General features: G+C 35.9%; 1 protein-coding gene across 1 annotated transcript in view; it reads right to left on the minus strand.

Annotated features, from left to right (window-relative positions):
• Positions 1–2,816: 2,816 nt before the first annotated feature.
• Positions 2,817–17,066, minus strand: part of LCP2 (lymphocyte cytosolic protein 2) — a 66,892-nt gene continuing 52,642 nt past the window's right edge. The window contains exons 14-21 of the mRNA XM_072630944.1: positions 16,563–16,593; positions 13,535–13,547; positions 12,120–12,252; positions 11,256–11,299; positions 7,827–7,921; positions 6,444–6,521; positions 5,129–5,284; positions 2,817–3,465 (exon numbers count right to left, since the gene is read on the minus strand). Of these exons, the coding sequence (XP_072487045.1) occupies positions 3,343–3,465; positions 5,129–5,284; positions 6,444–6,521; positions 7,827–7,921; positions 11,256–11,299; positions 12,120–12,252; positions 13,535–13,547; positions 16,563–16,593 (673 nt within the window). The 3' untranslated portion in view covers positions 2,817–3,342. The remainder of the gene's footprint in view (positions 3,466–5,128; positions 5,285–6,443; positions 6,522–7,826; positions 7,922–11,255; positions 11,300–12,119; positions 12,253–13,534; positions 13,548–16,562; positions 16,594–17,066) is intronic.

The raw sequence follows: 17,066 nt of genomic DNA on the forward strand, positions 1-17,066 counted from the left end.
TCATCTCATTTTTTTTCTCTACTATGCATAGCTGAGAATGTGGGTAAAGTTGACAACAAGAAAGTGAAAATTAATTGCTAATAAAATCGTGTGAATTCCTAAAATCACAAAAGTTAAATATTTGAATGTCGAGGTCTGTAATTATAAGACATTTATCCGGTGGGCAGCTGATAGTATAAGAGTGGAGGTCGGGTGAGAAAATGGTTTTTATATCTGGTGATCATCTGCATAGAGGTCATAGTTTAACCTATAGCAGTTGATTAGATCCCTGGGAAAGAGTGTACATAGAGAAGAGGGTCTAAGCTAAAGCCTTGGGATATAATAAAATGGCCATAATTGAAATTTTGCTACATTGGGCACTGTAACGATCACTGTACTTTGGGACCGTCTTTTAATTTAATTTAATTCCATACTCTAATAACTATTTTTTAGTATAATATTTTAATGGATCTGTGATCTGATAGGTATGAGTACTCCTTCCAATCATATAATCCATTTACATCTTCTCATTTTGTTTGATTCTTACCCATGTCTCATGAAACCTCTGTGAGAGATCCAGATCTATCCAAAGGATTATTAACCTTTGTTGTATCATGGATCCCTTGGCCTTCTGGTCAAGCTTAAACTCCTCAGAATAGTGTTTTTAAATGTATTAAAATAAAATACATTTGACTGCAAAGAAAATAGATTATATTGAAAACACACTTATCAAAATATATATTTTTTTAAGTTCACAGACCCCAGACTAAGAACTACTAGAACATGATGTAACAACTAGTCTTTTAGTCATTTCATGACTGGCCCACCACCTCCTTTTCTGTTTATGTGGCTTTCTGATGATGTTTTTTTAATCACTTATCCCACACTGTGTTTTCTTCATACCATGATGCAGCTTAATCATACTTATCATGTACTTCATTGCCCTTTGGTAACCTGCAACTTTAATTCCTTGAACACTTTGGTATACTCTGGTTTTTAGCTATAAACTATCACTGGAAGTATATTGATATAAAAAAATCCAACCAGATGCACTTTTGTTTTAGGGGAGAAACTTGACATCATTAAAAGCACTTTGAAACTTCCCAAATGAAATCTGGCCCTCTCCTCTTCCTAGTCAATTTTGGTCCCACTTCACTGTGTATCTTCAAAGTCTAAGACAAGCACATATACATATATATATACATATATATATATATGTAGGTGCATATGTATAAACACACATATATACATATACACATATATACATATTCGTGTGTGTGTGTGTGTGTACACTGATAGAATGGTCTGCTTTAGGCAGTAGGACTTCATTATCTTACTTTTTCCTAGTATAGATAGTTAGGATGACCTCTTTTGAGATATGGATATATCATTTAGAAGACTCGACAGTGTTCTAGGACTTGATATAGCTAACATATGTGATCTTACTCCCTCTAAGGAATTCATCTTGAAACTGTACTCTAGACATTGGTCAGCATGTCTCTATGCACCCTAAGGGCCTTTAAGATTTCAATTTTCTTTATGAAATTAAATGCATTTTTAATAGTCCCCAAAACAGTAGGATCTTGTATTCGCTATACCTTTCAGTCAATTGTGTGATAGTAAAGAGGTGGTCTGCTTAAGAATATTGTTTGTGAAAGTCTGCCTATTTCCTTCTCACATCTTCATTCAAAATTCCTTTAAGTATATCTGTATTTATGTGTGTTTATGTATATATACATACATATATGTATCTATGTATATACATATATATAAATATCTATAATTCTCAAAAAGACTTTAGAAATGAGAAAGTAGACCTTTAGGTTGGCATCATAGTACAGTGGTTACAGAGTTGGTCCAGGACAGAGTGCCCAACTTTTCAGGGTTCCAGGCAACTCTAAGACTATAAAATGCAGAGCAGCTATCCATCAGCATTGGTAGAGGAAGATTCTATGTGGTGAGTTCTATCAATAAAATTACAGGTCCAGAGGAAAAAAAATAATAGTGCTAATAATTTCAGCAAGCTAAATTTCTAGGAAGGAAATGGTATATTACAATTGGGAGGATGTTCTTAGAGAAATTTCTAAAGTACTCCAAAAGTTTTAGAAGAAAGTATAGACATTAGGGGTGTTTTTAGTGCTTTAAGAGTCTTCACTGAATCTGTTGCAGCTGCTATGCAATGAAATAACAGATAAAACTTCATATCTATCACAACAGAAGCACAAATCAGAACTATCATCAAAAAATAAGTATGTGTTTACAGGTCCAATTTCCATAATGATAACATTTCTTTCACTTTATATAATGTTTCACAGTATGATATCCTTCCTTCTGTTATACTCTCCCTCTTTCTCTCAGTATAGGATAGTTCTTTGCTAAAACCTAAGGAAGCTCTGCCTAAGACTTGATTGGCCGAAGGGACTGAATCTCAAGGCACCCGGCTGTAGATGCAGCTTTCTGTTAGCCTCAGATCAGGCATAGCACGATTCCACCACTGCCTAAGTCAACCCCCCATCTTGCCCAGGTAACTGCTGTTTCCATCTGGAGGGAGAGGGGGCCATATCTACCTGAGCTGAGTGCTGTATCCTTTATGATTATTCTTTAGATGCTATGACTAAGTAAACCTCGTTTCATTAACTATTGAAAGACCTACAAGTGTCTCATCTAACTAAAAATGGGTGAGCTGAGCAAAATATAGTTAAGAATTTTAGAGTTTTTTCCTTGTGTTTTTGAAATTTTCCTTACAACCAAGAAAATAGGATTATGGATCAAGCAACAAAGGCTATACAGAAACAATAATATAAATTAAAAGAACAAATTCAGTCCAAACACGGGGGGAGGGGGGGAAGACATCTTTTTATCTTTTAACAACAACAACAAAGGATCTATGTTTTTAAATTTTTGAAATTATTGATACAAAGAGTTAAGTTTCAAATAATGATTGCTACTTATTGGCACAAGTTCTATCTATAATAGAAATCTATTTGTGACATAAAAGTTTGACCTCTCAAAGGAATTAAGTGTTAATGTTTGCTGGAAGTTATGTGTAAAATACACATGAAATAGGTGTTCAAAAATACTTATATCTAATCTGTATAAATTGAATTATTAGACTTCACTTGAAGTGTGAACATCATCATTCATGCAATTTTAAAGACATTGAAGAATAATAAATAATTGTAGATCTCATCCTGAATAGACTTCCTTTCAAAAACATCTTTAAATGAAAGGAATAGAACCTCATTTCCAATAAAACACAGGTTTCCTGCTTAGTTTGAGGTCTCAATCCATGGTCTTGTTGGTGGTAGATCTCCTTCCTGTGCTGACAGATGAGGAAGAGACCGATATTTGCTTGATAGTTTTCTATGGATACCCTGCAGCATATATTAACATGCACTGGTTTCTGGAGTCTCGGTTTTTTCCATCAATAAGCAGAAGTGGCATCTTCCTGAAGTAGTCAATGATATCCGGCACTGACAAAAAATCCTAAGGGTTTAAAAAGAGGGAAACATGTTCAAGGTTATAATTAATAGTGTGAATTGAGGTAAAATGACCCCTTAGGTTCGGTAAGGGTAAGTACCAGTAATAGGGGATCTGTCACAATTGTGGTAATGATACTAATAGTCTTCTGTTTAGCATTAAACTCTTAGCAGAGCATTTTGAAGAAATCTTATTTTCCCATCAATCTCCAACAAATCACGTATGATAAACAAAAAAGAAATTACTTTTGAACCCTGAATAAGTTGTTAGTTTCTTTAAATATACAGATATTTATTATTTCTCCCTCAATAATGGTATTGTTTTGTGTAAAGGCAGATTAATTAGATATTGGGAAACCAGGTTTCTCAGTCTACTGACCATTATCTAGACGTATGACCTTAAGCAAAGTACTTAGCCTCTCTGTCTTAGTTTTCTAATCTTAGACTGGGAATAGTAAGAGTTGTCTTATTACCTCTCTAAACATAATAGTAAGTGAGATTATATTTGTCAGAGAGGTTGGAAACTTATGATGCTCTATAAATAGTATAACATGCTACTATTACTATAATTAGCTTAATTTATAGTCCTAAAAATGATTTCATAAGATTTTTTAAAAAATTATTTCCCTCATGTCGGACTGGACCTACTTCAATAACTTGTACTTATATAGCACTTTGTTATTATTAAACATTTTTACCATATATTCTTTCATTTGATCCATATAGCAACCCTGTGTTAAAGATATAAAAGCATTGTCTCTGTTTTTCAACTACAAATTGAGGCAGAGAAGTCTGAGTGATATGACCAATATCACTGTGCTACTAAATGACAGAGGCAAGGCTTCCTTGAAAAACATTTAGGTTATCTATACATTCATGGACTCAGATATTTGATCAAATTTTATTTGATGTCCATCTACATGGTAGCTACAAAAATACTTCTGGGGAAAATTAATATTATAGGCATATTATTTTATATTCTGACTTTATTCAGTGTTCTCAACTTTTGGAATAGATTGTCATGTCTGGGATGGGGAGGAAGAGAGCAGTCAGGTACTTTCTATGCAGGATAAGTCCAATCAATCAATTGCTTTTCTACAAATAGATGGTTGACAGAGGCACCAGACAGTTCTAGGTAAAACCAATCAAGTGCCTCAGGAAAGAAGAAGACTTGAGTTTAAATCTTGCCTCAGACTTGTACTACCTCTGTTACACTGGGTAAGTCACCCAGTCTGTGTTCTCATGAGTGAAATAGGGGGATTTGGATTCTGTGGCTCCTAACCTTCCTTTCAGCTGTAATTCTATGGTCCTCTGAGAAGTGACAAGCCTGGGAAGAGGGAAGAATAGGAAAAACGAGTTTGACCATCTTAAGATAAGCAAACTCTAAGTGTTAGGAAAAACAAGCGTCTCCATAACTACCTAATCAGCAATTCTGCCATCATACTCATGTGCTCTTCTCCTAGCTCATCTACCAAAGCCTTTTAATGTGGCTTTGGCTTGTTTGTTTTTAAGAAGGCCTAAAATCATATGCAGTAGTATAACTATTGATTATAGAGATTGGTTGAAATTCAAAGAATGTGTTAATTATTTTACATTTCATAATTCCATATCTATTTAATTTTTCTAGAAAACTAGTCTGAAAAGAAGTTATTGTAAAAAATGTTCATTACCTCTTTTCCTCGAAGCCCAGTTCCCAATAAGTAAACTTGACTTTCTTCATTATAGCGAATTTGAATGTTATACACTTTATTTTTGTACAACACCATGAGTACATATGGATTGGTAACTGTTTTCTTAGAGCTGTCTCTCACCAGGAAAGTGCCATCCTAAAAGGAAGTATCAAAAAGAAAAATTAGTATGATGTTAGAATTTCTGTATTCTGTACAGTATTTCTGTAGCACTGATGTCAGGGGGCAAACATCTAGGATTCAGTAGAAGCTGTCAATAGAGAATTCACAAGGGAAATTCAGACTCCTGAATCTACATTTTGCGAATTTCATTATTGAGTTCATTTGCCCAGTGAAAAATACGTAGTGCAAACAATTGCTGGCAAAACCAGCTCTCCTGAAATCAGTTCACCAAGGACCCTTTTAAAAATGGTAAAGATTTAGCTGAGGTATGAGTGGATAGAGAACCAAGAGGGAGTGGGAAACTGATACTGATTTCAACCACTAGAAATCATCTGATCTGATCTGAATCTAGCATTTTTATGGCACATTTCACTTTGTTTATGTTTTTGTCAGGTGGAAATCTGCATCTCTACCCCAGTAGTATTTAAAGAGGATGGCATTTCATAGGGATTCAGTTCAGTTGCTTTGATTTGCTAGTGTGAAGAAAAGGTTTAGCTTTCTCATGGGGAAGATTCAAGAAACATGTCATTCATTCAGCAAACATTTATTAAGTATTAACTAGTTTCCAAGCACTGTTCTAGGGGTTGACAGAATATTAAGATACATTCAGGTGTGTAGATACATACATAATTTTTATGCATATGTATATCATGGTCTTTATATCCAATGAAATTATAATCTCTTAAGGGAGTGCACGACCTAATAATTTATCAATAAAAAAATGGCACTGCATGGTCATCAGTGTCAAAATTTGAGTAAGTTCAGGGTTACCAACAGCAATTTTTTTTCCAATTATTCCTTAAGTCAAATGAGAGCTATTTTTTGTGAAAGGAAGATCTAGAGTAAACGTCATACTTGAGAAGGGAATTGATACCAGTTGGATTAGTCTATTTATTCACCTATACCTACTATGATCACAGTTGATAGTCAAATATAAACAATCAGTTCATTAAATGGGAAATCAATTAGTCAAACCAGTAACTTTCACTGAATTGACCTGGGAGTATTAGGTAAACATAGATTAGAATTATTCTTAATTTTCTATTTGTATATACTTTTTCAAATTGTATCATGGCTAAAGGTGTGTTCATTTCTCCTCTCCCAACCCCACCCCTAACAAATGTTAGCACTGTACCTTGTTTATTTTCCTAAGAGCAGCTTCTGCTTCTGTTCGAGTAACATACGATACATACCATTCATTATTCAATGAGTTCTGAAAATTTTAAAAGAACATTTGCAAATGAATAAACTGTGCTTATATTGCTAATATAGCAGAGTGAAAAATTATGAGTGTTTAAATGCTACTTGGTCCCACGCAGCTTTATGTACATGAATCATCAAAAAATTCCCTATAAATTGAAATGTTTTGTTTACAAAATGTGGAATTGTTTCATTTTTAGAAACATAGGATGAAGCACTATCCTATGGAACTGAGTGCTAAGACATATACATACATACATACATACATATGTGTGTATGTATGTATATCATGGTCCCTACATCCAAGGATGTAGTCTTTTAGGGAAGCTTAGTTAATAAAATCATGATATTCTATATTTATCAGAGTTTCAAGAATTTGATTAAATTCAACGGAATGCATTTCATTTGTACTAATTTTCACCATGACTACCATGACAAATATAAATATGAATTAGCATTCATTCTATAAAGAACTTTGTTGTTGTTGTTGTTGAGTTGTTTTCAGTTGCGTCTGACTCTTTTTGACCCCTTTTGGGATTTTCTTGGCAAAGATATTGAAGTTGTTTGCCATTTACTTTTCCAGCTCATTTAACAAATGAAAAAAGTAAGACAAAGAAAGTTAAATGACTTGCCCAGGGTCACACAACTAGTCAGTTTCTGAGGTCATATTTGAACTCAGATTTTCCTGACTTCATGCCCAGTGTACCACTTAGCTACCCAATGTAGAACTTAGAGGATCCAATTATAGACATATATATCATTATGTACATAAAAGAGTGTGAGCAAAAGAGATGATGAAACCAATATAAAGAATTAAGGATTCTGTTCAATACCACAAGCCTGAAAATGTATAGAAAAAGCAAATTATTTTTATTTTTTGTTGGGAGGGAATAGGATTGTGTCAGAAGGGCTTTGTATTTACCAAAATTTGGATGAAACTCAAAGAAATCCAGATAGAAAAGAATTGGTTTTTTTTTCTTTCCACATTTAAAATCCTTTGTTAATTTTTATTTTGTTTTATAAATTCACCCACAAAATAATTTCAAGACTGTAGAACAATGGTGCCAAACTCAAATAGAAACAGGCGCTACTAAATTGTACATAAGGATCTCTGTGGGCTCACATTGATTTAGAAGGCCACATATTAACATTATCTATATTTTAATTCATATTGTTAAGTATCTCCCCATTTCATTTTATTCTGGTTCTGAGGACACTTGGAAGTGTTGCAATGGGTGTTTGATACCTCTGTTGTAGAAAATTAAAATGTATTCAAAAATAGTCATACAAAGAATGACTTGAGAGTAATTCTACCTACCTCCCCATCCCCAAGAGATGGTGGTAGTTGCCTAATTGGAACTGGTAAGGGTCTTCCATCTGCTGGACCTCTGGATGGTGGTCTGTTGAGTGCACCTTCAAAATTATAGATTAAAACTGATCAAGATAGTTCATTCACTATAACACTTTTAATACTTCTATTAAATCATATTTTGTTTTCCTCAAATACCATTTAAACTATTTCTGATGAATATTCCAGGAATCAATGATAAAAACATTTTCTATAATTTAGAAACCATAATATCTGTTCAGATGACACAGTACAATTCTGTTATCATAGAATGAAGAAAATATAATAAGTCTACAATGATCTTACAGAAGTATATGTTTTAAAGCTACTAGTAATACAAGTTATTTATCCTTTTCATCACATGCAAATGAAGATTCTGCCACATTATTGAGGGGGCTGGTCTTTTATATAATATCTAGTACTACTATAGATTTTTAAATGTTACAGTAGTAATAATATAGTAATAACATTATTAAAATTATTTTTCATCATTTTATACAAATAAAAGTTGTTGCCCAAAGTAGCATGGAATTGTCTTTGACAGTGTGTTTCAAGGGCATTCATTTTATTGTGTTTTTAGTTAGGTGGATTAGTAGAGAGAATATTGAATGTGGAGTCTGGAAGACCTGAACTCTAATCCCACTTCAGTCCCAACTAGTTGTGTGACCTTGGAGAAATCATTTAACTTCTGCATAATCGTAGCACCTACCTCTCAGGGTTGTTGGGAGGATAAAATGAGATAATGTTTGTAAAGCACTTTGCAAACCTCCAAATGTTTATAAATGTCACCATCATTATCAAATGGGTCTAGAATGACATGAAACTTTTGACAGCAGAACAAAAATAGCATTTGTCCTCCTTTACAAGGTTATTGTGCAGATCAAATAGGATGATACAGGTGTTTCAAAAGTCTTAATTCCACTTTAAACTTTAATAGTTTAAAATGGCACTAAGACTAGAATATCTTATGTTTAGGAAAATCCTTTATAAATTGCTAAGTGTCATAGAAATGTAAATTTTTCTAAACTTCCCTGGATGTTATTTTTTAAAATTTGATATTAACAAACACCAACTAAACACCAACGAGCACTTCCATATACAGCATAACAGAAAGAGATGGTTGTACATGAAATGGCATTCTCCGTCTTCAGGTCAGCTCACTTTTCTCTGTAAGTATATAATAAATTCAAAATGTTTCTTTCAAAGTTGTCCTGTCCCTGCTTTCTGGCCTTCCTTCTACCCTGTCTGTGATTTCAAAAACTCTTCTCTCTCCCTCCTTTCCTCCCTTCCTTCTCCTTTCCTTGTCTTAGCTATCCTTTCCTACCCCCTCTAGTATACCAGGTGATGCTTTCCCATCTGTAACCCAGTACGTGGCACCATGCTTTGCACATAATAAGTACTTGATCAATTCACTTGTGAAACAGGAGGACATTTGGAACAAGTATCCAAGCACAGAGATATTTGTGAGAATTATCTGTATGGGATGCAAGAGACTAATTCAATAGTGATGTTAGTTTCTTCTTATGCAGATATAACGGGAGAGGATAATGACACAGATTACTTCAATATGGCAGATACATTTCAGAGAAATTTCATTCTGTGATTTCCCCATTAATATTTACTACACAGGACATATCCCTCCTGTCGACTAATCTAAATCCTACCCACCCTTAAAGAGGTTTAAGTATTGTATTCACACAGAATTTTAGACTTGTACAGAGCTTTAGAGATCCTCTACTCCACTCCACCCCATCATTTTACAGTAGCAGAAGTTAAATGATTTGTCCAAGGTCGCACAGCTACTTGTGACTGAGGTGGGATTTGAACTCAGGTCTTCCTGACTCCAGACTCAATGTGCTATCTACTAATCCAGATAACTAAGAGACATTAAGTAACTTGCCCAGGGTCATTCAGGGAGTAGCAGAGTTCACACTAGAGCTCAGATCTTCTGATATGCGCCCTATATATCTCCGTTTGTTTTCAGCTGCTAAAATACTTACAGCCAGTAACACTGACTAGTCATGCAATTCAATTACATTCAGAAAGCACTGAATGAGAGCAAGGTCCTATGCTAGGTCTTATTTTTATGGAATACATTTATCTTGTATTACTTTCTAGTTGTTTTGCATAGATAAGTATTTATTCCCAACCAGATTATAATATTCTTGCAATTAGTGACTGTTCTTAAGAATTCAATTCATAAAAATATGTATTTTAAAATGTGTACAACTTACAAAATGTAAGTATAAAAATAACTCATATTTTCAGGGCATTTTATTCATTTTTCGTTGAAATAGGTGAGGTATATGTTATCCTCAGTTTGGAGATGACAAAAGAAGTTCAGATTAAGTGACTTGCCCAAGGTCATACAACTGGTAAATGTGAGAGTGTAGATAAGAGCCCAGCTCTCTTGAATGCTGCTGAATTCGGTGCTCTTTCCACAACAGTACTCTGACTTTCAGATTATTGCACACATGAGACAGATGTTAAGTGCTATATAAAAGGTGCAAACAGAGGTTTCATTCTTTGCCTACAACTGTGCTAGATACCTTAGAGGCTACAAATGAAAAAGAAACACTTGCTCCCCCAACACAAGTGTATTAAGTTTTTACTGTTTCCCCCTCCACCCTCCCACCAATCTATGATCTCATCCGTACAGACAGTTCTTGGTTTTGAAATTCCCTTCAGTAACAAAGATCAGTGATTCCTCAAATTTGTAGTCTTAGATTTGCCTTGGGCACTAAGGATCTAGTGACTTGCTCTCTTTCATACAGTCAGTTTATGTCAGAGCCACGAGTTGAATCCAGGTCATCCTGATCCTTTATCCAGTATATTATGTTGGCATATCCTTTAGCTATATGTCAAATTAGATAATGCATGCATATTATAGATACATAGCACTGTATGTGCTGTTATACCACTCTCTCATATCATAGTGCTTCTTTACTTTTGACAGGTGTAGCCAGATCTTTTTTTAAAAGGTTATAACAAAATGCCCGTTGATAGGCTAAACATGTCAATGGTTACTCAAATACTAAGTGACAGTGTTGTTTCAGTTGTGTCCGACTCTTTGTGACCCTTTTTGGGGTTTTCTTGGAGGTCTTTGCCATTTCCTTCTCCGGGTCATTTTGCAGATGAAGAAAGCAGACATTTAGAGGTAAAAATTCATCAAACCCAAACTCCTGTGGGTTCATGAATATTTAAATCTTCTACCTGGTTTTAATATATTACCTCAGCCTGCCAGGGAGCCTTTCGTTGAAGTCATTTTTTAAAAGAAGAATTAGTCTTTCTTCTCAACAAGTTTGCAAAACTATGCTACAGTTGAAAGGTCTCCTGTAAGTCCAGAAGTATGCTAGATGTGGTAGCAACTACAAAAGAAGTTCTAAATCACGTGCGTACCTTTTGACAAGTATGGCGGCAGTGATCCACCTGGTGGAAAATTGCTGTGGAGACAGAATTAGAAGTAAATGAAACAATGGGTGGGATTGTCAGGGTGGAGGGAGGGGAAACAGTGAAAATTCTACTTCATTATATCTGCTTACCTTAAATTCAAGGAACATAGTAAAGAAGAGATGAAGATTACTAGAAATGTTTATTCCAGGGTAGCCCATTCCAGGGTCTTCTAAATATCATATTAAAAGCCTGAGAAACTAATACTGGATGTAATCAGCTGCCTCCTGCTGGCATCCTATGACTTTTTGCCTCTGTCTCTGACTCTTTTTTGTTTTTTTACTAACAACTAGAAAAGTGCTGTTGCTATTCCGATCCTTGATATACTGAAACCATAATAGATTGGACAGCAAGTGTTCCTGTCACATCACTGTCTATGGTACTTATTGTTTATCTGTTTAATTTCATTTTCCCATTTCAAAATGCAGGAGCTTTCTCAGCTCCTAGGCCATTAGGTGTGTGTGTGTGTGTGTGTGTGTGTGTGTGTGTGTCTATGTTCAAATGTTGCTAAATTGTTTACTTTTTTCCTCCCAAATTCCTCACTTCTTGTCCAAGTGTTAATTGTTAGGAGAATGATAGAGGACATCAGCATTGCCAAGTTGGGAAGCAAAAACAGAGTATAACCCACAATGTGGTCAGGGATTGGCTTCACTGACCCCAGCTATGACCCTTTACTGACCCCAACTATGACCCATTTCCCTTATTAACCCACCTGGCACAACCTTTTGGCCCAGGAAGTTGTGCCCCACCATGCTCTGGAATGGTAACAGATATCATATTAGCTCAAAACCTACAAACAGGCAATAGACGAACCTTGCTGAGATGGGCCCAGGCATACTGTTAGATCCTGACTGGGGAAGTTTGGATGGTGGCTTGACAGATCTTGAAGGGAAAGTGTTGGAAGAGAAAGAGGGAATAGCTGGATGAGGAAGTGGCCTGTGGTGCACTATGGTGAAGAAGAAAGAACAGTTAAGATCTCCATGAATAAATGTATTGACAAAGGTTACCTACTATGCTCATTCATGAACACTTCTGCTTTAAGTGCTAGAACTTCAACAGGGCTGGGGTAGGGAGCGATAACAATGGAAAACATTGCCTGTAATTAGAAGGTAGTTCTGAAGATGTAACCCATCCTCCAAAAGGCATTTTGGCTAATTCTCCCTCTTGGAATGTCTCTGTGACGTAATAATACAGATACAATTTTATGTAAGAATTAATTTGAAGTTCCTTTGGTATGCTTTATGTTGTATATCACAGGACATGTTTCTCCTTTGACTCGTCATTATTGCTGTCCATTTCAGTCCAGTCTGACTCTGTGACCTCATTTGGGTGTTTTTGGCAAAGATTCTGAAGTCGTTTGGCATTTCTTCCTCCACATCATTTTACAGATGAGGCAACTGAGGCAAACAGGGTTTAGTGACTTGCCCAGAGTCCTACAACTAGTAAATGTCTGAGGCCAGATTTGGACTCAGGTCTTCCTGACTCCAGGCCTGGTGCTCTATCCACTGTGTTATCCAGCTGCCCCTTTGACTTATTAGGTTGGTAGAAATAACCATTTATTTTCAGAAATAACTAATTGTTCAAAAATGCATTATACTTCTCTACTGATTCTGTCTTGATTCTTTACATGAATGTTAAATAGGATAAGTGCAGCTATTTGCAACTAGCTAGTGCAGCTAGTTGAGTTTTTTTAAACCACAGCTAGTGCATTATTTTAATAATTACATTTATAACTCAGGCAACACTTTTTTCTTATTGACCTAAGGGAGATGGCACGGTATAATAAATAGAGAGGCAGGCCTGGGTCCTCACATATTAGCTTTGTAACCATGGGCAAATCATTTAACTTCTGTGCCCTAGGCCAGGGCTTCTTAAAGTTTTTTCCACTCTGGATCCCATCAGCACTTCTTAAACCCACATGGGGTTGCCACCCACAGTTTAAGAAGCATTGCTCCTAGACAATTCTCTAAGACTTTAAGTTTCTGATGAAGTGTGCATTGGTGGAGAGAATTTCCATACAGGAAATCCTTACACTGAAGAAATTATAGGTCCAGCCTCCTTTCCCACCTGAAAAAATAATAAAATAATTTTGTCTAATTTCATTTTATATCCTTATGTCTATCTGACATGATGTGGCCATCATCAGACCTCTGCTTTGCCCATATCAAATATCTTCATTTGAAGGAAAGGTAAAAAGGAATCATTTAAGTGAGATTTTCCTTACATACCATCATCTTCTTCCTGGAGTAGGGAGAAAAAAGAATAAGACATGATTATTTCAATAATATGAAGTTCCCAAGGCATTGCTATCTCTGTGATATTCTATGAGGATCAACCAATCTTTTTTCAAAATGAGAAAAACATTAATTCACATTAAAAATATTATGGATAGTAGGATTTTCTGTAAAGATTTAGAAAGTGGGACAAGTCAGTGTCATTGTCTTTGTAATATCTCATTCATTCTTCTCAGGGCCCCACTTTTGGCTCTCTAGACTTCTTTCTTTAATAATGGCTAATAATAGCTACCATGTCCATAGTACCTACTATATGAAAGGCACTGTGTGCAATACTTTATAAATACTATCTTGTTTGGTCCCCACAACGACTCTATCCACTGTGCCACCTGGATGCCTACTATTATCGGTAATCAATAATGATCAGTAATGGTAATATTATCATTTTTATGTGGAAAGCTTTTTAACATATGTAATTGTTCTTGTTAGTAGTTGCTAGGTTGTATAATGGATAGAAAACTGGGCCTGGAGTCAAGACTAACCTGAGTTCAAATCCAGCCTCAGATACTTACTAGTTTTGTGACCCTAGGCAAGTCACCTAACCTCCATTTACCTCAGTTTCCTCAATCATAAAATGGGGACCATTATAGCACTTACCTCCCAGGATTGTGGTGAGAATCAAATGAGATAGAAGCACAGTGCCTGATACCTGGTAGGGACTTAATAAATGATTGTTTCCTTCTTTCCTTGCTTTATCTTTAATTATGTAAGGAGACTAAATTTAGCCTGAGAAAGAGTCCCGAAAATAGACAGGAACAAGTCTTTAGAGTTTGACCTAGCCACGCTTCATGAAAAATACAGCTCTAAATAGCTATATTGATGTTCTTTTAAATATTATATGGATTTTTAAAAGCAATACTTTAGCTATAGTGAACTATCTTATTTTCTTGCTGCATGTAGACAAGGAATAAGTTGAACCAGCCAACAAAAGCATTCAGAGCATTCAAGAGAAGGATTGTCCCAAACATTATCAGGGGAAGGATGAAGGAAATAAACATTTATTAAGCACTACTATAGTACAGTGGATAGACTGCTGGGCCTGAGTCAGGAAGACTCATATTCCCAAGTTCAAACCCAGCCTCAGACACTTACTAGCAGTGTGACCCTGGACAAATCACTTAATAACCCTATTTGCTTCAGTTTCCTCATCTACATAATGAGCTGGAGAAAGAAATGGTGAATCACTCTAGTATCTTTGCCCCCCAAAAAGCCCAATGGGGTCATAAAGAGTCTTACATAACTGAAAAAAGACTACAACTACTAAGTGCTTTACAAATATTATCTCATTTGCTCCTCAAAACAACCCTGGGAGGTAGGTACTATTATATTCCATTTTACAATCGAGAAAGGTCAGGAAGGTTAAGATACAGCAGACAGAGGTTTAGTGACTTTCCCAGTTGGTTAGAACCAGAACAAACTTGAACCCAGGCTTTCCTAACAGCCCCTGCACTCTATTCAGTGCACAACCTAGCTGCCCTTAGGTCAAGTGGAGTTCTTAGGAAGGGACAAGTAAAAAGTTGTAGACTCATAGTGTCCCCTTTGTGCATGATAGGGCTCCTTAAAACAAACCTCCTTGGTTCATATCACCGTTCTACTTGAGAGTACATACTGGCTTCATATTTTCCTACCACGCTGTTTAAACTTTTTTGTCTAGATTCATTGTCTGTGTTTGCCCTTCTCTTGTAAAGATTTATTAAGCCTTATCTCCTACAACCACTGCTGCCATCCCCTTCTTATCTAACATATTGCAATTGTTTTAAATGCTCCCCAAACACACCATGCTCATTCCTATTTTTGATCATGCTGCCCTTTCAGCCTGTTTTTCTCCTGAGTTTATTTAAATCCTTCCAATCCTTCAAGACCACTGCCAGAGCCACAACTAGGTTGAGGAGAATGGGGTTTTGTCTGAAAGCACCAAAACATAGCATCATCCTAAGATGTTTTTGTCCCCCAACCATTTAGTCTTTAGCAACAAAGAAAGAGTCCCAGGTAATACTTTTATCCCCCCTGGAAACCATGCCTCTACCTTCCCTCCCATCTGCCTCAGGTTAAAAATTCCTAATTACTACTCTGCCTATCACCTGTGTAAGATTTAGGTGATCCCTAAGGTCCCTTTTTACCTCTTACATGACAGGATTCTAATTCAATAGCAACTAAAGATAAGTTTTGCTAAACAAATAGCTTTTTTGACCAATATTCCTATTGGTAGCTGCAGACAACTATTCAAGTGCATATAAATCTCTAACAAAATACTTGTATCACAATTCAGAACTTAATTAAATTAAATCTGGTGATATTCCTTAATTGTTTTAAGTGCATCAGTCATATCTCTTTCAATAGACTGTCTGCTACTTAAGTTTTGTGGTATTAAGTCATTTCAGTCGTGTCCAGCTCTTTGTGATCCCATTTGGGTTTTTTGGCAAAGATATTGGAATGATTTGCCATTTCTCTCTCCAGCTCAATTTACAGATGAGGACACTGAAGCAAATAGGGTAAAGTGACTTGTCCAGGGTCATACAGCTAGTGACCGTGTAAGTCAATATAGATCTGAACTCACAAAGATGAGTTTACTCCAGGACTGACACTCGATCCACTGTGCTGCCACCTCTCTACTCACTTGACATTAGAAATAACGACTTAATATTCTGTATGTGTCCCTTCCCCATTACCCAGTATAAAGTATAGTCTGGAGACATAGCAGGCATTGAATAAAACTTATTGATTAATTAAATTAACCTTTCTCTGGGTGACCCATGGTATAAGTTGTACATTTGACATTTTTTCAGGATCGGGAAGGCATAGCAAAGACCTTGAAAATTTGGGCATGTGGCCTAGGATCATGGTCATTTTCCCAATTTGCTTCTGAGAGATTGGACTGATTGCTCTCTTCACCACCATCCCCCATTGACTTATGGTAGATTTTACTGTGTATCATATTGACAGCAGGTTGTTTTGTACTTACTTCGCCTCTTATGTCTGCTTCCCATCCATGCCTGAAAATGAATTTGGAAGAATAAAAAGAATTAATTTCTTCCCCCACAGAAATGGTTGGAATGTGAATAACCAAGTTTCTGTTTTTGGATATATATATATTTTTAAATCACCAAGAAGCTAGCCCATTTAAAAGTGAAACAAAACCATTGGGAGAAGGGGGGATGCACGGAGTTTGTGTATAAAGAGAGTTGCAGCAATTAATTTCTCTGTCATCATGATGGGCAATAAGAAAAAATAAGAGTGGTGAAGAGGAGAGGAGAGTTGCAAGATATATTGTAGAGACAGAATGGGACAGTATTTTTTGCAAGTAGTTAGATGTAAGGATAGGGCAGCTTTTCAGAGCTACCAATGGAAATCATGATCAAAAAAAGCTGTTTATTCAGCAGCCATGGTTTTGGTTACTATTGAAATAGAATAATGTCATGTTGGAGCTAGAGAGGCACCTTAGGGATCATCTAAACTCAGCCACTTT

The sequence above is a fragment of the Notamacropus eugenii genome, chromosome 1, assembly GCF_028372415.1.
Source record: "Notamacropus eugenii isolate mMacEug1 chromosome 1, mMacEug1.pri_v2, whole genome shotgun sequence".
Taxonomy (NCBI): Eukaryota; Metazoa; Chordata; class Mammalia; order Diprotodontia; family Macropodidae; genus Notamacropus; species Notamacropus eugenii.